General features: G+C 52.0%; 1 protein-coding gene across 7 annotated transcripts in view; it reads right to left on the reverse strand.

Moving 5' to 3' along the window:
- The window catches only part of UNKL (unk like zinc finger), a 49,373-nt gene extending 30,300 nt beyond the window's left edge, over window positions 1-19,073 (reverse strand). For 5 of the 7 annotated variants that reach the window (XM_053927810.2, XM_053927808.2, XM_053927800.2 and 2 more), the window contains exons 1-4: window positions 18,950-19,073; window positions 17,688-17,897; window positions 4,832-5,008; window positions 4,282-4,415 (exon numbers count right to left, since the gene is read on the reverse strand). In XM_053927810.2, the coding sequence (XP_053783785.1) occupies window positions 4,282-4,415; window positions 4,832-5,008; window positions 17,688-17,897; window positions 18,950-19,026 (598 nt within the window). In that variant the 5' untranslated portion in view covers window positions 19,027-19,073. The remainder of the gene's footprint in view (window positions 1-4,281; window positions 4,416-4,831; window positions 5,009-17,687; window positions 17,898-18,949) is intronic. The other 2 variants (XM_053927804.2, XM_053927816.2) reach the window with 2 other exon arrangements.
- Between the last annotated feature and the right edge of the window lie 4,328 nt (window positions 19,074-23,401).

Consider the following 23,401-nt stretch of genomic DNA (forward strand, 5'->3'; position numbering starts at 1 on the left):
GCTGCAAGAAGGAGTGAAGCACCGACACCCTCTACAAAGCAGATGAGCCTCAAACGACTGCGCACGGCGAGAGGCTGGAGACGAAAGACCACACACTGTGTGACTGCGTTTATGCCGGACGGAGAGCAGGCAAACCCGCAGACGGAAAGCAGACCGGCCGCTGCCAGGGGCTGGGGGAGGGGAGTGTGCGGAGTGACCGGTGATGGGTGTGGGGCTTCTTTGGGGAAACTAGAGAGAGTTTCAGAACTAGACAAAGGTGGCAGCTGCACAACATCTGACTACACTACAAACCGCTGAAACGCACACTTTCAAGCAGTTCACTTCAGCCCTGGGGTAAGCGGGGACTTGGGCGATAACGGGACGCAGGTTCAAGGCTGTCCCAAGTGCCCACTATGGTGGGTGTTGGGCATGTTGGGGCGCAGGGGCGTGGGGGCTCTCTGTACTTCCCACTCAAGTGAAACCTAAAATTCCTCTAAAAAATAAGATGTATTTTAAATGATTAATTTCATGTATCTGAATTTTATATCAAAGCAAAACCACGCAAACAAAAAGCCTCAAGGGTCATGTAAAAACAGCAAACACTTAAAAATACACACACACAGACATACATACATACAGTAACGACAAGATTCCTGGCATCCCTACCCCTCTCGGGCTGGTTAGTAACGACACCTTGTTATGTATGCTGGGTTTCTTTCGATTCCAGTTGACATTCAGTGTTATTTTATATCAGCGTACAGCACAGTGGTTGGAGATTACACAATGTACAAAGTGGTCCCCCCAGCAAGTCCAGAAACCACTTGACATCACACACAGGTATTACAATATTAGTTTTTTAAGACTTTATTTCTTTATTTTTAAAGAGAAGGGAAAGGAGGGAGAGGGAGAGAAACATCAATGTGTGGTTGCCTCTCTAGTGCCCCCTAGTGGCAACCTGGCCTGTGACCCAGGCATGTGTCCTGAATGGGAGGCCCACCACCCACCCTTTGGTTCACAAGCCAGCTCTGAATCCACTGAGCCAGGCCAGCCAGGGCCGTTACAATACTATTAAACTACATTCCCTGTGCTGTACTTTACATCCATGTGACTATTACATAACTACCAGTTTGTACTTCTTAACACACTGTTGTTTGTAACTACGTCTGCTCAGTGGACTAAACATTGGTGGACAAGGGACTGGCAGGGGGCAGGGAGGGAGGGAGGGAGGAAGGGGACAGTCCTGCCCCACAACGCGGATGGGAGCAGGCGGCACTGTGCACAGGGTAGTCACATGACCATATCTTCCACCCACATCAAATCCAATTGCAAATAACTTCTCACACAACAAGTGGTGCCAGCCACACAGCAAGGCATAAAGAGAATGAGAGGGGCTTGGACAACAAAGTAGCTGATTTTAAGAAAATAAAAACTTATTCACAAGTATGGACCGAGTACCTGGAACAAATACGAGGTCCTGTGCTAAGCGACGCGAAACGCACAGAAATGAGCTGCGTGACAACCACCGTGAGACACGGAGGCTCCAGCTGCCCTTCAGCAGGTGAATGAACTCGTACACCACGGTTTGCTCACGCAAGGGAATATTACTCAGCGATAATAAGAAAGGAGCGATCGAGCTACAGAAAGACACGGAGGAACTTTGAATTCACAGTACTACGTGAAAGCAGCCAGTCTGAAAAGGCAACACCCTGGATGACTCCGGCTCTGCGATATTCCGGAAAACTACAGAGACAAAACAACGGAGCAAAAGATCTGTGGTCCCAGGAGCTGGGGGGGCGCAGACAGGAACAGGCTGAGCGCAGAGAATTTTTAGGGCATTGATACTACAATGGTAGGTACACGTCATCATACATCTGAAACCCAGAGAATGCACAGCACCAGGCGCTAACCCTAAAGTAAACTGTGATTAATAATAATAACATGTTTTTCTTGGTTCATCAACTGCGACCAATGCACATCACTGCAAGGTGCTCAAAATGAGCGAACCTGTGAGGGGGACATAGAAACCCTGCACGTTTTCTGTAAATCTAAAACCTCCCTAAAAAACGCCATCTACTGATGAACAGCCAGGACACCACGGGTGGGTGAAGGGTGCAAACGGGGAGGCACAGCCTGGGGCGGCTCTTCCGAAAGAGAAGGCGGTGTCGGCGCCGCTGGTGTTAGCTAGAGCACTCGGAAAGCGGAGCGCTGGGACTGGAGAGACAGTCCTGACCCCGAGCCAGGTGCGGGTGCTGAGGGTCACAGGCCCCTGCCTGCCCATCCCCTCCTCTCACTTCCCTTCCTCAAGCCCAGCAAGCCCTTGATGGCATGGGGACCTTCACCCACGCCTGCATTGGGAACCAAGGCACCTGCTTTATGGAGGTGGGTATCAGGCATCCTCCAACCAAGGAGGCCTACTAGACGGAAAAGAAGAAACAGAACATTTTTGAAGGCATTTTCTCAAGTGACGCGTTTATCCTCAGTGCTGGCAAGCAGGTTGCTGCGGGAACACAGCTCTTCTTCTGTGGGGAGGCTCTGCCCCAAGCAGTGACAGCAAACACGAGGATGGACACAACAACATAAGCAGGTCCCCCTGAAACCCGGAATAGAGTCCCTGGGCACCCTCCACACCTCGGACAAGGTCAAAGGCCACGGTCCTCAGTGCTGCTCCAGCTGGGGGGCCAGTCCTGAGCCCCAAGTGCTGGCCAGGCAGGTGCCACACGTGGTACCAGGGCCCGAGGAGGGGAAGCAGGAGGTGGGGGGAATCAGGAAAGGCCGGTGCGGTCACCTGAATTCACCCCTGGAACCACAGCCCCAGCACGGACACTCTGAGCAGACGAAAGGCACTGTAAGAGAATCCGCTGCTCGAAACTAGTTTTTTAAAAAATATTTAAAAAATCGATTTTCACCCTGGCTGGTGTAGAGCAGTGGAGTGAGTGTGGGCCTGTGAACCAAAAGGTCACTGGTTTGATTCCTATTCAGGGCACATGCCTAGGCTGTGGGCCAGGTCCCCAGTGGGAGACATGCAAGAGGCAACCACACATTGATGTTTCTCTCTATATATATTCCTCCCTTCCCTTCTCTCTAAAAGTAAGTAAATAAAATCTTTTAAAAATTGATTTTAAGGAGAGAATAATCAACTTGTTGTTCCACTTATTTTTTTAAGATTTTATTTATTTTTAGAGAGGGGAAGGGAGGGAGGAAGAGAGGGAGGGTAACATCAACATGTGGTTGCCTCTCACATGCCCCCTACTGGGGACCTGGCCCGAAACCCAGGCATGTGCCATGACTGGGAATCAAACTGGCGACCCTTTGATTCACAGGCCGGCACTCAACCACTGAGCCACACCAGCCAGGGCTGTTGTTCCACTTATTTACTCATTCACTGGTTGATTCTTGTATGTACCCTAACCAAGGATCGAACCCACAACCTTGCTGTAGCGGGATGATGCTCTAACCAACTGAGCTATTCAGCCAGAGCCAAATAACTACAGTTTTAAAGTGTTGTTTATGCGCGGTGAAGTCAGTAAAGGAAATCTGAGGAGACACATCATTACTTAGAGGGGTTTTCTTAAAACTTCACTGCTCTTTGGCAAAATATGGAACAGGCAAATACATAGAGACAGAACGCAGATGAGGGAGGCCGGGGGCCAGGGGAGGGACTGCTTAACGGGACACGGGCTTCTGTCCAGGGTGACGGAAATGCTCTGGCATCACACAGTGGTGGCTGTTGTGTAACTTTGAGAATGGACTAAACGCCACTGAATTGTTCACTTTAAAATGGTGTAAAATGGCAAATTTATGGTATGGGTATTTTACCACAAGAAAATTTAAAAACAAACAAACTCCACTGCTCCTTGCTATCACCTGTGGAGGCTGCGAGGACAGGACCCTGCAGCCCCAAGGGACATGGCCACGAACTCATGTTTCAGACAAACCCCCAGGGACCGAAGGCTGCTGATCTGAAGGCCACATGGAGACCCACAGGGCAGGGGCAGGGAGCGACGTGAACGCCAGCCAGCTCTGGGAGGGGATGTCTGGGGACGAGCTGCGCCAGCTGTGTGATCTCTGCTCAGAGAAGCCGTGGTGTCAAGGTTCAGAGAAGCCTGGGGGCCAGATGTCTGGGTTCATACGCCACTCAGTCCCCACCCCCTGGGACCAAGGGTAAAGTACTCGGCTCAGTGAGCCTCAGTTTCCCCATCTGATCTACAGATGAGGGCAATGAGGTCCACTGTGGGGTCACTTTACATACAGTGATGAGGGCTACTCCTGCCCACCATCAGTGGCGGCCATGGGGTTGGTTACCTTGCCACCGGGGATCCTCGCCCAGGATCTTCTCAATCATGGCCTGGCTGGCCAAGACCCCAGGCTGCAGATCAGGGATGCCATCCCCACCGCCGAGCTGGCCGTTCTGCAAGGCTTCCTGGGCCTGCAGCTCCCTGCGACCAAACAACACATGGGTTACAGCTCCGGGGTGTGTCCAAGGCCCTTCCAGAGGGGAGAGAATCACTTGGTTCTGTCACTTTAAGGAGCCCCCTGCTCCTCACTGGACAGGCTGACTGCCTGCAGGGTGCAGGACAGGCATCTTGCACCCCTCGGACACACCCCCGTCCTGGGACAGCAGTCTTGACCCAACTCGCAGTGACTTCAAGCTGTGTTGTGTTTAGTAAGGATGCACGCTCATCTCCCTCACCCCTAGTGAGTTCCCAAGGCACACAAGTCAGCAGGAAGGAAACTTTATTTTATTAGAATAAAATCAAAGCCCAGAAAAAGAGCTGTCTAAGAGCAGTGATGGCTGAAATGAGGGGCAGGTGAGCTGGTCTCATGCCTGCCCAGCGCAGGACGCCCCACTCACCTGATGTCACACACAGGTGGCCGCAGGTCCAGGGGGCCGTGAGCAAAGGCACAGTGCAGCCCGTTCTTCACACAGTGGCCCCGGGCATCGGTCTCGTGGATGCACGTGCCTGTCTTGTAGTAGCGTAGGTGGTACTTGCGCTCTGTGTCTCCTGTTGTCCGGTGCAGGTACGGACACCTGGGAAGCAGAGGAGTGACACACGCCATCTAGGCCTTATCACCCGGGGAGGACCCTCAGCGCCAACCTGCTCCATGTCTCATCAGCCCCTGGCCAGCAGCTGGTCCCACTCTCCTCCACCCGCGTATTTGCTCTAACAGTAGGACTGACGTAACTGGACAGAGCTCTTGTCCCTGATTTGGGACCCTCCCCCAAGGCACTCAGACCCTCACAAATCCATCGATTACACATGGCAGAAAAACACCACGCTGAACTTCCCTGAAAATCATCCTTTATAATTTTTATTTATTTTTTAAAGATTTTATTTTATTTTTAGACAGAGGAGAAGGGAGGAAGAAAGAGAGGGAGAGAAGCATCCATACGTGGTTGCCTCTTGGGTGCCCCCTACTGGGAACCTGGCCTGCAACCCAGGCATGTGCCCTGACTGGGAATCGAACCAGTGACTCTTTGGTTCGCAGCCTGTGCTCAATCTACTGAGCTATACCAGCCAGGGCAATCCTTTATAACTTTTTAAATAAAGTGTGAGAAAATAAAGTTCACCTCCAGGATGCAGCCATGTCATTCACATTTCCTGACGAGCATGATCAGATAACGGGTTGGTGGCCTCTCCCACCCCCACCCAGGTACTCTCAGGGACCCCCTCTGAGGAGGGAGGGGAGGAGCCAGGGGAGAAACATGGGAGCCTGGCCATGGCTAGAGGGCGATGCTGGTGGGAGACAGGCCAGGAGAGAAGCAGATGGGGAGGAAGGACAGAAGGGGCAGGTCACACAGGCCATGCAAAGCTCAGAGCCACTAGCTCCCTGGGAGAGTCACACGCAGTCCCCGAGCAGTGACAGCAGCTAATGTTGCAGGGAGGCAGCTACTGCAGAGGAGGCTCAGAAGGTCTCAATACATGTGCAACATGGGGACCAAGCCTGCATGGGAGTCAGCCCCCCAGACAAGAGACATAGCAAGAGGGGAAGGGATACACAAAGGACCATACGCGGTACCGTGCCCCTGAGCAACCTGAGGAACAGGGCAGGGGCCAGTTGCTGCAAGTCCCCAAATCAAAGGACAAGGCCCCTCACCTCCAGTGTCGGCCAAGAGCACCACGTGAGGCTTGGGAAAGGCCCGCTCCCCCCTGCTGTCTGGCAGGCTGTGGACCTGGGCCCAGACGCTGGGAGCTCCTGTGGGTACGGCTCCCCATGCAGAGTACAGATGGGTGGCCCTATGCCACACGACAGGACCCAAAAATAATATCATAAACCATTTAGTAATCATCCAATCTAAACCCCTATCTTTATAAGGTGAGGAAACAAAGACTCAGAGTTCATACGGCTCAGCCTCGATCTCACGGAGCACCTGGAGTAGGCAGGGAACAGGGGAGAGAAGACATAAGGGCCCAGGTAAGTCCCCGCGTCACTGGAGCCAACCAAGCAAAAGTCTGATTAGAAACCCACTGTGAGCCCTGAGAAGCACCGCCAACAACTGGATGAAGGCTCTTCAGAGATATCTCTGCACCACCAGCAGATGAACAGAAAAGCAAAACGCGGTCCATCCAGACAATGGAGTATTTTCAGCCGTAGGAGGAACCCTGGAAACATCCTGCCACAAACAAAGGACAAGTATCACCTGTTCCACTCACAGGGGGTCCCTACAACAGTCATTCACAGGGGCAGGAAGCAGAGGTTGGCAGGGCTGGGGGAGGGGAGGACGGGCAGTGGCTCTGATGGGGACAGAGTTTGTGGGGACAAAAGGAGTTTAGAAATGGACAGTGATGAAGGTCACAGGATGTTGTAAATGTAATAATGCTCCTGAACTGTGCACTTAAAATGGCTAAAATGGCCAATTTGTACACATCTTTTATCACGGTTTTAGACAAGGCCAATGGCGAGCAACAGAAGAGACAGATTTTTTATATATTCGCACTGACACGTAACGCCCACGGAAAAGTGCATGGGTCAGACCGGGCGGCGGGCGGCGCTGTCAGAGACGGACACGCCTCAGTGGGCGCACCCAGATCCAAGAGACGTTTTCGGGAGATAGAAGTGAGATGATCAACTACTAGGGTATTTACTGTATTAAGCACTGCTGTGCCCTTGTCTAAAACCCCTAACATAAAGTTACGCTGTCCTTTACATATTACGCGCCCATTATTACTTCAAGCGCCCCTTCCAAGCCCTTCCCTGTGACGTCACACAGCACTGACATGTGCCTCAGTTCCCGGCCCCCAGGGCACTGAGGTGGTCAAGGAGAACCCTCTGCCACGCCAGGGAACCTGATCTAGAACACAAGACCCCTCCCTCCTTTTCACTACACACACAGACTAACATCACTGATAAACAGAGAACTTGAAGGAATAAGGAGACCAGGAATTCGCAGAAGGGGATAGAGGAATAAACAAAGAGTTTACGAGACAGAAAGTGCAGATGCATCACGACCACTGAGAGGCACTGGCCTCGCCTGTGACGAGAGAGGCCCCGGCTCAGGCGGCGGGGAGCAGGCACCCTCGCCAACAGGAGGGCAGAGTGCAGGGACCTCTGTGCAGGGGAGGCTGGTGAGAGGTAACCAGACGGCAGGTGCCCCAGAGACAGCTGGCAGAAAGAGAAAACGATGGCCACACCACGTGGCCACTGCAGGTTGTCTGCTGTCATCAGAGGCTGGAGACAACGGAGTTCTGGAATAAACACGGGGGCGCCGGCAGCTCTCAGGGACCGGGTTGGTACGGACAACGAGGGAGGGGCACCAGGAGGTACTGCTGGGGAAAGACATTCAGAAAAGGGTGTTGATATCAGGGGATGGGGAACAAGAACACGTATGTACCTGCTTCCATCACAAATGACGGGAGGGGCGACTGTTGAATGGGGACAGAGTCTCACTCTGAGGATGGAAAGCTCTGGAGATGCAGGTGGTGATGGCCGCACCCCAATGTCAGTGGACTTCATACCACTAAACTGTGCACTTAGAAAAGCTAAGATGGGGGAGGAACCAAGATGGCGGCGTAGGTAGACACACTGCGCCTCCTCGCACAACCAGAACTGACAGAGAATCGAACAGCAAGGGGGACCGACACCAAGGAAATAGAAAATAAACATTCATCCAGACTGGTAGGAGGGGCGGAGACAGGCACCGGGGTGGAGAGGACTCGCGTGGCTGTGGCGGGACTGAGTCTGGCGGAGTGTGGGACAAATGGCGCAGGCAGTCCGAGCACTAGCAGACCCTGCGGCCCCACATTTGCACAGATAAACCCAGAGGGCCAGACTCAGAGTGGCGGAGAGTGGGGCAGGCAGAGTGCGGGTAGCACCCCGCGGCACCACATTCACCCACAGATAAACCGGACGAACGGCGGGCAGCGAAGCAGACCGCGCAACCCAGGGCTCCAGCTCGGGGAAATAAAGCCTCAAACCTCTGATTGAAAACGCCCCTGGGGGTTGGGGCGGCAGCAGGAGAGACTCCCAGCCTCACAGGAGAGGTCATTGGAGAGACCCACAGGGGCCTAGAGTGTGCACAGGCCCACCCACTCAGGAACCAGCACCAGAGTGGTCCAGTTTGATTGTGGGTATCAGAGTGAAAGATTGAAATCCGGAGGAGAATGAGGCGGGCGCCATTGCTCCCACTCGGCCCCTCCCCCACGTACAGCGTCACAGCGCTGCGACCAGCATTACCCCGCCCCGGTGAACACCTAAGGCTCCACCCCTTAAAGTAACAGGCGCGCCAAGACAAACAAACAAAAAAAAATGGCCCAAATGACAGAACACTTCAAAGCTCCAGAAAAAATACAACTAAGCGACGAAGAGATAGCCAACCTAACGGATGCACAGTTCAAAGCACTGGTTATCAATATGCTCACAGACTTGGTTGAATCTATTCGAAAAACATGAAAAAATGAAGCCTATGCTAAGAGAAACAAAGGAAAATGTACAGGGAACCAATAGTGATGAGAAGGAAACTGGGACTCAAATCAATGGTATGGACCAGAAGGAAGAAACAAACATCCAACCAGAAAAGAATGAAGAAACAAGAACTTGGAAAAATGAGGAGAGGCTTAGGAACCTCCAGGACACCTTGAAACGTTCCAACATCCGAATTATAGGGGTGCCAGAAGGAGAAGAGGAAGAACAAAAAATTGAAAACTTATTTGAACAAATAATGGAGAACTTCCCCGATCTGGCAAAGGAAATAGACTTCCAGGAAGCTCAGAGAGTCCCAAAGAAGCTGGACCCAAGGAGGAACACAACAAGGCACATCATAATTACATTACCCAAGATTAAACGCAAGGACCTACATCCAAGATTACTGTATCCAGCAAAGCTTTCATTTAGAATGGAAGGGAAGATAAAGTGCTTCTCAGATAAGGTCAAGTTAAAGAAGCTCATCATCACCAAGCCCTTATTATATGAAATGTTAAAGGGAGTTACCTAAGAAAAAGAAGATCAAAAATAGAAACAGTAAAAATGACAGCAAATTCACAGTTATTAACGACCACACATAAAACAAAAACGAGAGCAAACTAGGCAAACAACTAGAACATGAGGGTTGTCAATAAGGGAGTGGGAGGGGGAGAGAGGGGTAAAGGTACAGAGAATAAGTAGCATAGATGATAGGTGGAAAATAGACAGGGGGAGGGTAAGAATAGTGTAGGAAATGTAGAAGCCAAAGAACTTATAAGTATGACCCATGGACTTGAACTATGGGGGGGGAATGTGGGAGGGAGGGGGGTGGGCAGGATGGAGTGGAGTGGGGGGGTAATGGGACAACTATAATAGCATAATCAATAAATATGTTTAAAAAAAAAAAGAAAGAAAAGCTAAGATGGTAAATTCTGTAGGATGAGTTTTACCTTAACAAAAAATAAAGTAAAACAATTGACACTAATAGGAAAGCCACCATTTTACGAAAACAGTCCCAGTCGTCAGAACCGTTCATGTGCCCACTGCGAGTCCAGCGTGAGAACGCCACGGCCTGGGGAGCGGCCCGCACGCCAGAGCTGGAGCGGCCGCAAAAGTCCCTCCGGAGACCCCACTCCGCACCGCTGCCGCAGGCACAGCAGAGGGCTCCCGAATTCCCTGACGTTAAATCTAAACTTTCATCGTTCCCAGCGGCCCCTCAGCGTGGCTCCGAGCATCATTTTGTTTCCTCTCCAGTATCATCACCATGGCAACTAGAGCCAGGCCTCGGCCTCTACTCCCCCAGCACTGAGCACCAAAAGGGCACTACTATTTCTCTTGGAACAGGTCACCTCCTTCACAAGTTAAAACTTGGACTGAACTTAAAAGACTGGAGAATGTGTCACGAGAAAAATGGCTTTACCTTAAGAACATCTAAGAGGCAAACAGAAAACCTCAGAGAAAACCCAGTGACAAGGGCAAGCGGCCTTCTGGGGCAGGAAAGGGCTGAAGAGGCCCGGAGGGCCAGCCTGACACACGCACTCCTCCACCCCCGGGCCGGGCCGCCCTGCTGCCGACCAGCGGCGCCAGGGCCAGCCCTGCAGCACTTGCCAAACTCAGGGTGATGTTCACGGTTCTCAACCTTGGCCACAATTAGTGACCCCAACAGTGTAATTACAACAGGCTCCACGATGGCACGGTGAGAGGGTACACGCCGGACAGCAGACACAGCTCCACCACGGTGAGGTGGGACCGCTGAAGCAGGACGGGAGGAACGGCAGGAACATGCCAGTGGCTCAACACTGCCCCGCCCCTGCATCTCCAGGAGAGCCTGACATGGTTCCTTTCCCTTCAGTAACTCTCACTGGAACAAAAGTGGACCCACCAAACTCAGACCACTGTACACCAAGATCAGTCTACGTGTGAGACCAAGGTGGCCACCAAACTCAGACCCACTGCGTATTCACATCCATCGGGAGCCAGGCCAGGGCTGGGCCTCAGCTCCCACACTGGAAAACGCATCAGAATCACCTGGAGGGTGAGTTCCCAGGTGATGCTAATGCTGCTGGTCTAGGGGCCAGTCCAGGAGACCCACTGGGCTGAGAAGGACACTCAAGATGACCCCCTCCCGGTCCTCGGAGCTCAGGCACAGGTGGGAGAGAACACAACACAGAAATGACCGAGGTGCAAAATGGAGCAGAATCGAGCAACCTGATGGGGGTTCAGAAAATGACCTACAGCAGAAAGACAACTGGAGGGGCAGGGGAAGGGGTCGAGGGGTCAGGGGTGGGGAGCGGCGAGAAGGTGGAGCCTGCGGCAACAAGCTACTGCGTCATCTCACTGTCCTTCCCCTCAGACACTGGGAGCGGGGCTTCTCCAGGCAACCCCCAATGTTGATCATGTCCATCTGCGCAGGGCTGCGCCCTGCAGCCTCTGGCTTCCAAGTGCTGCCCAGACTCTCGCCAGGACAGTGACCCCTCATTAGTCCCTAAGGTGGGGCAGGAGCTCCAGCAGCAGGTGCGCCTCCTCCCTCTGCACCCACTGAGCTATCGCCCTCTCCAGGGGACAGAAACCATCTCTCCGCGGGCCTCCAAGGGGCACCTGACCTCTCCACGACAGGCGTTTCTTCTGGTCACCATCTCTGTCCCCGGCCCTTCGCCCAAAGGAGGAACTGAGGTGCTGCAGTCACTCAGTGCTTTCACATTTTCTACGGGTTCTTGCAGATCCAACTCAGTCACCGGATTGTAATTCTCTTAAGCTGGCTGATTTGAAACCAAAAAGTTTGTGTTTTCTTCTAGTCTGTAAGCAGCCCCGACTATTGAATTTCATGCTAATGAAACTCTAATGTTCTACACCTGCCCTTGGTTTTCACCTTACCCCAAAAGCGCAAGCAGAGCACACTCATAAAACGCTTAACCAACGCCTTGGCTGGTGTAGCCCAGTGGATTGCGTGTGGACTACAGCACGTTAAGGTCACTAGTTCGATTCCCAACCTGGGCACATGCCTGGGCTGCAGGCCAGGTCCAGTGGGGGCATGAGAGGCAACCACACACTGATGTTCCTCTCCATCTCTTTCTCCCTCCCTTCCCCATAAAACCTTGAAACAAATGTTTGAACAACAAGCTTATAACCACCTTGAAGTTGAACAGACTTCTACCTAAGCCTCAGGCCCTAAAATACTTGACTTTTAAAAATTAAACATTGTCTCGGCCATAAAAAAGAAAATCTTACCCTTTGCAACACTATGGATGGACCTGGAGAACATTATGCTAAGCGAATAAGCCAGTCAGAGAAAGACACGTGATTTCAGTCATATGTGGAATGTAATGAACAAAATGAACTAACAAGTGAAATACCCTGGTTTCTCTTCAGATCATATAAATCTTTCCCCTTTTACTAACAAAAGCAAAATAGAGACAGACTCATAGGTGGAGAGCACATGACAGCTATTGAGGGGTAGGTTACAGGGTGGAGGGATTGAGCAAAAAGGAAAAAGGACTCATGGACATGGACAACAGGGTGGTGACTGCAGCAGGGAGGGGGCATAAGGGGACTAAATGGAAATGGAAAAAATACAATAAAAAAAGTAAACACTGCAAACGCACCTTTTGACAGAACGGCCACGCTAAACCCAAGTACGACGCAGCAGGCCCCCCAACCTCAGACACGCAGAAAGGTCCCCGAGCCGCCCTGGCTCACAAGAGAGGGTCCACTGAATCACATGCCACTGGCCCACCGAGAGGCTGGTGCCCCCCGAAACCCGGAGTGCAGTGAGGAGGGAGGGACCTGTGGGGAGAGTGGCAGGGGGCCCTACAACGAATAACGCAGATCTCCGGAGTCAACCTGGAAAGTTACACCTCTTGATGAGCAGGCTCATTTCTTTCTTTCTTTTAATCATCACCGGGAGGTATGTTTATTGATATTTTAGAGAGAGAGGAAGTGGGGGGAGAGAGAGAAACATGCAAGAGAGAAGCACCGAATAGTTGCCTCCCATAGGCGTCCCTGCCTGGGACTGAGCCTGCAACCGGGGTTTATGACCTGATGGGGAAGTGGGGGGATTCGAACCCACAACCTTTTGGTGTACGGGTAGATGCTCCAACAACTGAGCTGCCTGGCCAGGGCTGGGCCCATTTCTTTTTAAAGACTTTATTTATTTTTAGAGAGAGAGGAAGGGAGGGAGGAAGAGAGGGAGGAAAACATCCATGTTGAGAGAGAAATATGGATCCGTTGCCTCTCCTATGAGCCCAGACTTGGGCCGGGGGCGGGGGCGCAGAACCCGCAATCCAGACATGCGCCCTGACTCGGAATCAAAATGGCGAAATTTCAGTTTGCGGAAAGATGCTCAACCAACTGAGCCACACTGGTCAAGGCCCATTTCTTATTAAGACCAGGAAACTTGCCCTGGCCGGTGTGGCTGGGTTGGTTGGCGCATCATGCTGTAACCAGCTTTGGGTTTGAGCCTCGGTCAGTGCACACAGCTAGGTTGCAGGCTCGTCCCTGGTCCTGGCACACACAGGAGGCTACCAATCAATGCCTCTCTCTCACATCAATGTTTCTCTTCCCCTCCGCTCTCTCTAAAAGCAACGAAAAAAATGTTCTCAGGTAAGAATTTTCTTTAATTTAAAAAAAACAAGAAAATTTGTAACTGTTGGAGTCAGGGACAGTCTGTCTAGGACAGGAGCAGGGTTGACAGAGGAAAGAGAACTTTTACTTAGTATACGTATCGTTGAGGACTGTCTGAATTGTCTTCCAATAAAAAACGTTTCCTGGATGGGCCTCTCAGACGCTGGGAGGATTTTTCTTTTTTAATGTCAGAACCGACGTCTGTATATGCCTGACCATGCCTGAGAGCTGCGCTAGCAGAAGGTCCCGACCACACCTGGTTCCAGGGGCAAAGACCAGGACCAGCCCTGATGACTCAGTGCGACCAGAGCGGGGCCTAGGGCTGTCCACACCCGATGCCCCTCTCAAGCAGCTTTCAGGATGTGGCTTGGCCCCAAGAAACCTCCACACAAAAGTCGTTTTCCAGCCTAAGAAATAACCGAGATGGATCCGCCCCGGTGGGAACACTGACCCTGTGGAGCTGGGCCCGACCTTAGGCTCAGAAGCGGTTTTCTGCACCGCCAACTCGTTGTCCGAAGATTAGGGAAGACCCGCAACCAGCCGCGGACCCTGGAGGGCCGGCACCTCTGTGAGACCGGTTCCCACGGAGGAGGGGCAAGGGGTGGAGCGCGAGACTCGGACAGCCAATTACGGCCCGCGCCCAGGAAGGGGCGTGTCCACCAGAACAAAGGGCAGTGGGAACAGGAGGACCGCAGGGCTCCCACACAGAGAGGACCCTCCCAGCCAAAGGGGTGCCGGTGTACGGAGGGAGGGGGTGGCAGCGAGGGCGTTGCATCAGGGTAGGAGTCCACAGACGGAGGGGTAAGGAGGGTTAAGAGGGTGACTGCCTGCCAAGGGAAAGGGGTGACATTGGGTTGGGGGGATGACAGCGGGAGGCCATCCAGAGATGACAGGGAGAACGCTCAGGGAGGGGAGTGTGTGACGGCGGAGGAGACTGACCGCCTGCCAAAGAAGGCAGGTGACCGCAGGGGAAGGGGTCATCAGAGAAGGGATGAGAGCGAGAGGGAGGTGATGCCTACCAAGGAAAAGGGGTGACAGCAGGGGCTGCCCATGGAGAGGGGAAGATGACAGCAGGGGGGCTCTCCGGGGGTGACAGCGGGAGTGGGGGGGGGTGACATCAAGAGAGGGACCTACTGGAGGTGGGGTGATTGTGAGACGGGGCAGGTGACAGTGGGGCTGACAGCAGGGGAGGGGCCACTGGAGGAGGGTGATGGCAGGTGTGTCAACCCCCCGGCAGTCCCCATCCCTCCCTGCCCCAGGCCTCAGCCCCATGGTGTCCCCGCCAGTGGCAAGAGCAACATTCAGTGCTTCTGTCACCCGTCTGAAGGGTTGGCTGAAGGGTCTTTGTTCTTTGATACATATTCATGCCTTAAAATAATAGGTTGGTAATACAAATGCTCAAAATAGAAAATGAACTGAAATAAAAGAAAGACTCTGTCCTTGCTCTGAAAGGTAGTATGTATTTATGAATTTCCTGGCAACCCTTTGTGAGCCAGCATATGTAATTCAACAGGACAAACTTCAGGGCATTCATTGGTGGGTGATAAGAAAGTCTCTCTACCAGGGAGCGAGCAGGCACTACGGAGAGGTCCCCAGGGGAGCCGCCTGGCTGTCAAATTCACCCTGAAGGTCCGAAGCAAGGCATCACATAGGCTCACTAGAAGTTACAAACAAAATCTTTAATAAGACACATGCGAGCCCTGGCTGCTGTGGCTCGGTGGATTGACTGCCAGCCTGCGAACCAAAGAGTCGCCGGTTCGATTCCCAGTCAGCACAGGCCTGGGTTGTGGGCCAGGTCCCTGGTGTGGGGCACGTGGGAGGCAACCACACGTTGGTACTGCTGTCCTACTTCTTCTCCCTCCCTTCCCCTCTGTCTACAAATAAATAAACAAAGTCTTTTTTTAAAAAAGACACATGTGACTTTCTTACTGTGTACAGATACACAGGATGCATCCAAAACAGAGAATGCCAGGCAAGCATCTTGGTCCCACTCATCCTGTTTCTCAATGATAACCTACATTCCATTTAGACTACACTAATATTTTTTATTTTAATAATAATATTTAATATTTTTATAGTAAATTACGTATCACTTAGTTACTGTTTGAACCCAGCTTAAAAGGACCAGCTTCAGACAGCGGCTCACTGCAGTACTCCTCACCCTGTAAGAGTGGGTCTCCGCCCCCACGCCCAGCAGTGCGGCCGGGTCACCACCGGATCATCCAGACTCCAGGACCCAAGACGGCTGTTAGAACGTGCTTCTCTTCATGCATTAACAGCAGCACCAGCGAATACTGCCACTCAATCCCCCATGCTGGACTCTGGGACGGGGTCAGACACACCAGATGACTGGACCCCTGCACCAACGTCAAGCAGCAGAGCGACTCGGGCCCCAAGATCCAGAGAGGTGACTGACCCGACCCAGGGAAATGGGGACCTGATACCAGGCTTCAGCTAGACAAAAACTTCTCTCTGCTGAAGACCCATTTGCAGAAAACTTTGGCTCAACAAGCATTTAAAAAGGCACTTTTCAAACCTCACAGAAGTAAACAATCCTAACCTTGGTGGAGCTGGCTACATTATTTCCGCAGGCTTCAAGCCCCTTAACAACAACACTATGTAACTAGTTGGCGTTAACTAAACAGCTTTCAGTAGAGCATAAAGTTTATAAAATCACTACTGATTAAAAATGGACTCGCTGGCCTAAGCACCGTGGAAAATGAAGAAGAACAGACTCACACCAGTCTCTGTGTGTCGCAGGATAAAACCAGTCTTCAAAAGGTAGCACAGCTGAAGAATCACCTCCCTCAGAGGGTCAGGGGATGGGGCTTGAGGGCCCCCCCAAATCAGATCCCCTTCCAGACAGAGGCGTTCCAAGCTGCTTTCTTAGAGGGGCCTAGGCACAGTGATGCCGCCCTACCTCTCGGCAGGAATGGCCCCCCACCCCCATCAAACAGCCCATAGGAAAAAGCAAAACCTCCCAGTAACTCCCAATCTCTGTCCATGAATATAGAAGTTGACTGTACTTTTTTCTGTTTTCCCATTCTACATACAGGCTGGGGCAAAAGGAAGTTCACAGTTGTTTGTATGGCAAATATCACAATAATTAATAATACAAGAATAAACTGTTTTCTCATACTCAAAACTGTAGACCTACTTTAACCCCACCCTATATTTCAAAATAAAGCCATCTGTTTATAACACCATCAGGAAACTTCTAAAAAAAAAATCAATCCCCAAAAAATCTTGATTTCCGAAACTTTAAAAGTGCTGCATAAATGACGACAGCCTAATACAATTTTTAAAAATTTTTTTAAAGATTTTTTAAATTTATTTTTAGAGAGAGGGAAAGGGAGGGAAAAAGGGAAAGAAACCTCAGTGTGTGGTTGCCTCTCGTGCACCCTGACCTGGGGACCTGGCCCGCGACGCAGGCATGTACCCTGACTGGGAATCGAACCGGCAACCCTTTGGTTTGCAGGCCAGTACTTAATCCATTGAGCCACACCAGCCAAGGTGTAAAATTGTTTTTTCAATTAAACATGTAAACAGCAAAAACAGTAACATTACAGATATATTTGCATAGTGTGAGCACACATATTAAAAAAACTCTCTTGCTACAAAAACAATGGGCAACTCTTGTACAAAAATGGTCCCAAACCTAAAAGCTATACCTCATTTGGGCTGCTGCTTTCGTGTTTTTTTTTTTAAGATTTCATTTATTTTTAGAAAGAGCGGAAGGGAGGGAGAAAGAGAGGGAGAGAAACATTAATGTGTGTGGTTACCTCTCCAACACCTCCCACCCGGGACTGAGGCTACAACCCAGGCGTGCGCCCTGGCTGGGAATTGAAGCAGCAACCCTTTGGTTCACAGGCCAGCGCTCAATCCACTGAGCCACACCAGCCAGGGCTGGGCTGGTTCTAATGCAAGAAATTTGGAGAAGTGTGTGGCAGTCGACTGAGGCACACAGTCCTTCCCACATCGGCCTAAAGATAGGGAATTGCCCCGCCCCCCCACCAGTCCTGGTCCCAGGAAAAACTTCAAAATTAAGATAGGATCCCCTGTACAGGTGTGCCAGGTGCTTAAAAGAACCAGGGGTCTGCGCGCCCTGGCAAGGCCAGGTGGAGAGGCAGAGCAACAGGAGCTGTCACCCTGGAGGCTGACATCCCCTCCCAACACACACACACACTCACTCGTCGCCGTCGGGGCACACGCCACTCGCCTCGTCGTACTTGGAGCAGTACACGTCTGGGCTGTAGTTGAAGGTGCCGTCGCGCCTGCGGAGCGGTCTGCGCCGACGCTGATTTAGGAAATGCCAATGGAAACAGGTAAATGGCCTGTGCTGGGTGCACTTGTGCTGCACAAACAGGGAGCACTGCTCTGTCCTAAACTCCTTTAGATACCTAAAAAGACAAACAGCGTTGCAGGTCGCTTCTGCCGGCGAGCAGCCTGGAAACTCGTGGGCGGGATGACCTGACCCCACAGGCCCAGAGGAACGCGACCTCAAGCGCGACCCCCCTTCCGAGTCCAGATGGCTCCTGCCACCAACTCCCCCATCCTGAGCCGGACCTCAGTGTCGATCCCCCAGACAACATGCACAGCCCCCTCCCCCCCCCGATCACAGACGCGACACTGCGACCTCGGGAGCGCCCCGGCCCCCGAGCCCGGGTGTCATCCCCGACCCCAGGTGCGACCCCTCGCTCGGAGTCGAAACGGCGGCAACCCGCCCCGAGCCCAGGCGCGTTCCTCGGACCCTAGGCAGAGTTCGCCGACTCCAGGCACGATCCCCAACCCCGACGCGGACCCCCGGAACCACGACGCGGACCCCCAGGCGCCGCCTCCTCCATCCCCGACCCCAGGCGCGCCTGCCACTCCGACTCCAGAGGATCCCAGACCCCAGCCTCGCCCCCCTCTGAGCCCAGGAGCGTTTCCCAGATCTCAGGCGCTACCCCCCCCATCCCGACCACAGACCCGACTCCCAACTTAAGGCGCGACACCCAGACCCCAAGAGCGCCCGATCCCAAAGCTCAGGTAACACCTCCGACCCCGGGCGGAGGCAGCAGTAGTCCCGATGGCTCCCCATCCCGGATCCCAGGTGCATTCTCCGCGCCCCCCACCCCGACCCCAGGCTCAGTCCCCGACCCCTAAACAGAGGCGCGTGGACCCCGGAACCCCGGTGCGTCCCCCAGCTCCCAAGCCTAGGTGCCACCCCAGACCGTGAGCGCCGACTCCCGACTTCAGGCAGCTGCAGCCGGAGTCGGACAGACGGCCACCGGCCCAGAGCCCAGGCGCCGCGCCGGCGGAGGCCGGGGATGGCGCGCGGGGCGTGGGACGGGGGCGGCACCGGGCCCCAGGCCGCACCCAGCGGCGGTACCCAGGCCCAGGGGCACAGGGGCGCGGATCAGGGGCGCACAGGGCCACCCCGGCCCGCTCCCGCGGCGGCCGGGACACTGACCTGTAGTGGGTCGGCTTCTCAGTCTGCGGGGGGGACCCGCTCAGCGCCGCCGCGGCCGCTTTCGAAACAGACGGCATTTTCAGTCAAAACAATGCAGCGCGCATGCGCCGCGCAGGCCTGCCCCCGCCCCTCCGCGGCTCCCCCGCGGCGGGAGCCCACCTTCCCCGGCCCCGTGGGCCACGCCCACCCGTCCCGCCCCGGCCGCGGCCCCAGCGTGCACCTCCGCGGGAGAAGCGCGCCGGCCAGCGGCCAGCGGCCAGCGCCCCGCTAACTCCCCGCGGCGATCCGCGCGGACCCCAGACCCAGTCCAGCCCGGGACACACCCCGTGCGCTTGGCTGTGCCACTCCCGCATCTCTCGTGCACAGCGCCGCCCAGTCCCCCGAGGGTGCCGGGTGGTCCGAGTGCACACGCGCCCTGCCCTCTCCACAGCCCCTCTTCCGCCTGGTGCTGCCCAGACCCTCAGCTTGCCATGCGTGACCCGGAGCTGGGCTCCGGGAGGAGATGGAGCCAACAGGTCCCGGGTTTTTAGACAGCCTGCACAGGCTACTCAGTCATTGTCACTCATTCACTGACTCTGACCCCCAGCTACGAGCTGAGGCCGAAAATAATGGGTCCCATTGCTTCCGGCTCCTAGGCACGGAGTTTCTTTTAGGGAGTATGAACATGTTCTAAAATTGCATTGTGGTGATGGGTGATGGGGGTGCCCCCTGTGAACATACTAAATATCTTTTCATTGTATATTCTTAGAGTGAATTAAATAATTTGTTAACTATATATCAATAAAGCTTTTTCTCTTATTTTTTAAATTATATTTTATTATGCTATTAGAGTTATCTTGATTTTCCTCCTTTGCCCTACTTGACCCAGCACCCCCACTCCTTTCAGGCAATGCCCCCATCATTGTTCATACCGGTGGGTCATGCATAGGTTCTTCCATAGGTTCTGTGCTGCTCCATTTCCTGTACTGGACTTTCCATCCCACCTGTTCACACATTTTCCCCTCCCCCCTGCAATCTGGCAAACCACACCAGCCAGGGCCTCTTGCTACTTTTAAGATTCTCTCTTTATCTTTAACCTTTGGCCTTTTACTTATGATGTGTCTTGCAGTGGGCCTCTTTGCATACATCTTGTTTGGGACTCTCTGTGCTTCCTGAACTTGCATGTCTGTTTCCTTCACCAAACTGGGAAGTTTTCTTTCACTATTTTTTCAGATAGATTTCCAATTTCTTGCTCTTTGTCTTCTTCTGGTACCCCCATGACGCAAATGTTGGACCTATTAAAGTTGTCCCAGAGGATATTTATGCTGTCTTAATTGTTTTGGACTATTTTTTTCTTATTGTTCTGATTGGTTGGTTGTTGGTTCCTCATGTTCCAAATCATTGGTTTCTCAGCTTCATTCACTCTTGTTTCCTTGTAAATTGTTCTTTATTTCAATTAGTATATCCTTTGTTCCTGACTGGGTCTTTTTTATGCTGCTGAGGTCCTCATTAAATTCTTTGAGCATCCTTATAAACTGTTTTGAATTCTGCATCTCATAGATTACTTATTTCCATTTTGTTTAGCTCTTTTTCTGCAATGTCGCTCTTTTCTTTCATTTGGGCTGTGTTACTTTGTTTCCTCATTTCAGCAGCCTCCCTGTGTTTGTTTCTATGTATTAGGTAGAGCTGCTTTGACCCCGCATCTTGGTAGTGTGGCCTAATGTAGTAGGTATCCATTGGCACAGCCTCCACCATCACCCAAGCTAGGTACTGAGTACACCCTCCTCTTGTAGTTGAGCCTTTGTTGCTATTGGCAGATCAATGCAAGGGATTTACCCAGGCCAGTCAGCTACAATGACTGGCTGTGACCACTGACGACCCACCTCCACCTCCTGTGAGGATCAGCTGTGCAGGGGCAGGGTGGTGGTGTTCCAATGTGGTCTGTAGCTGTCCATTGGGTGCTCTGCCCCATACTGTGGCCCTGGGATTTCCCAGGTGGAACAGGTCAAGGTCAGCCCTCACCTGTGTTTTGTGCAGTGAACCCTGCCTGAGCTGTAAAGCAACCTGAGAGCACTGCTACTTGTGCTGGGCTTGGAAATTCCCAAGCAAAGCCCAGCCATGAATCTAATCTGGCTGCCACTCGGGCTCACTGTAACCAGTTGTTACTTGCTCGATAGGAATTAGGAGCCAAGACCAGCCATTCTTAAGGAAAAGCAGCTTGGGTGGGCCCATAAAGTTGGGTGGGGCAGAGCCTCCATGGATCTCCAAGGTGGGTCAAACAACGTAAGTGAGCTTGATGGAGTCTCAGATGTGCCACCAGCCTACCTGCTCTGGGGGCAGGGCTCAGCAAAGGGACAACGGCCTCTGCACACCTAGATGCCAGACACTTTAGTCTCTCCCTGAATGCCACTGGTGCCCTTCAAGCTGCCACCCTGGTGCTCAGGCTCAGAGGGAGTACGTCTGAGTAGGCGAGTGCATGTGTGGGTTCTTTTAAAATAAATTTGTGGGGTTTTTTTTAAGGTTTTTATTTTTAGAGGGAAGGAAAGAAGAGAGGGAGAGAAACATGAATGTGTGGTTGCCTCTTGTTCACTCCCTACTGGAGGACCTGGCCCACAACCCCGGCATGTGCCAACTGGGACTCAAACCGGTGACCCTTTGGTTTGTAGGCAACACTCAATCCACTGAGCCACACTAGCCAGGGCATGTGTGTGGGATCTTTAAGAGGAACTGCTTGGGATTCCAGAAGCCTCCTCCACCAACTCAATCCTAGTTGTTTTTTGCAGCCAGAAGTTGTGGGGACTTATCTTCCTAACACTGGAACCCTGGTGTGGGTCTGGGACTCCTCCCTCCAGAGATCTCCCTCCCAAATTCTTATTCACGTGGGTGTGGAGCCAGCCCGTTTTGCACCCGCACCCCTCCTGCCCATCTAGATGGATGTGGTTTCTTTGCTTCCAGAGTTGTCAGACTTCCATTCAACTTGATTTCTGATGTCCCTGAGTGATGGTCGTTCTATATTTTAGTAATAATTTTCAAGTGTTTGTGGAAAGAGGCAAGCCATGTCTACACACATTGACATCTTGACCGGAAGCCAGTAAAGCTGATTTTAGAGAAGAATCCAAGAGGCTCAGTGTCACCAACAGGGTGGGAACTCAGAAACAGCAGCAGCTGCCCCAGCTCAGCCGGCCATGGAGTAAGAACCAGGGTGTGCATTTCAGGACACAGCCCAGGCCCAGAGTATATTATTCTGTAAATATGTGGCAGAAGAGACATTTTTTGTATGTTCAACCCTGCCAGTAATAGAAATCAAATAGAAACAAGGGCTGAGCACTGGAGCGGGCAGACTTCTCCTGCTCTGAACAGCAACCCGCAGCGCTGGTGGCTGCAACGAGGCAGACTGGCGCACAGCTGGGAGGGCAAACTGGTGCTGGCCTTCACAGAAAAAATGTTCCATTTGTAGGAACTCTGACCTAAAAATGAATCAGATTCAGAGTAAGATTCACGTACAAACGTAATTATTAGTCGTTTAGCAAAACCTTGAGAGTACCTAACAGCCCAGTAATCATGACGGGGTTAAGTTCCGAGTGCTACGCTAATGGCAGTGCTACCTGAGAATTGTTACTGATGTGAAAAATACTATTTAAATGAAAAACAAAGAAAGATATAACAGTTCCATATGTTTTTTCCCAAGTATGTAAGTTACTTTTTGAACTACAAGTAACACAATAAAAGCTCTCACCTGCTTTTTATGTTTATTTTCTAAATGAATCATTACCTCTACAATCATTACATTTAAACCTGGGAAATGGCAAAAAAAAATCAGCATGATAGCTTCTAAGATCAAGCAGGAAAATGAAGCAGAGGATAGGGCCCATGAATTTGTTGAAGGAGGAAGACTGCCAGGAAGAGGGGAATGAGAAAGAAGTCCAAGGTAATTTCAAGGTCCCCAGCTTGGAAGGGATACCTAACAAAGAAACAGGTTTGGGAAGAGATGAATCCCATTTGGAACCTACGAGAGATGTATAGACAGCCACTTCGAGCTCAGAAAAGGAAGTTGGGGCTCAAGATCTTAAAATCTGGGGACCTTTGCTATAGAGATGGGAGTACCAAGATGCCTACTGTTCTACCTCATCTGTGAGGCATCTTCCTTGAAGAGATCAAAGAAAATTCTGCTAGGCTATTATTAAAATTCAGTGTAACTTTTTGTGATTTTGAAGACTGTTCTTAAAAGGCTATAGTAGTACCTAGGTATATAAAATAGCAAAACACTGTAAATTTAGAAGTGTTTTACTTTTGGAGCACAGGGGTAAATAAATGCACAGCATTACCAGAACCTTCCAACACAACTCAGCTGCTTGGAAGATGTGAGACCATTTAGTTAACCTCCTCTTCCTTTGAAACAATTTTCTCCTCCTTCCGCCCAGTAATTCCTCATCACTGCAACCGCTTCTGCTCTAGCATGCTTGCACTCGGCCT

The sequence above is a fragment of the Desmodus rotundus genome, chromosome 1, assembly GCF_022682495.2.
Source record: "Desmodus rotundus isolate HL8 chromosome 1, HLdesRot8A.1, whole genome shotgun sequence".
NCBI classification, from domain to species: domain Eukaryota; kingdom Metazoa; phylum Chordata; class Mammalia; order Chiroptera; family Phyllostomidae; genus Desmodus; species Desmodus rotundus.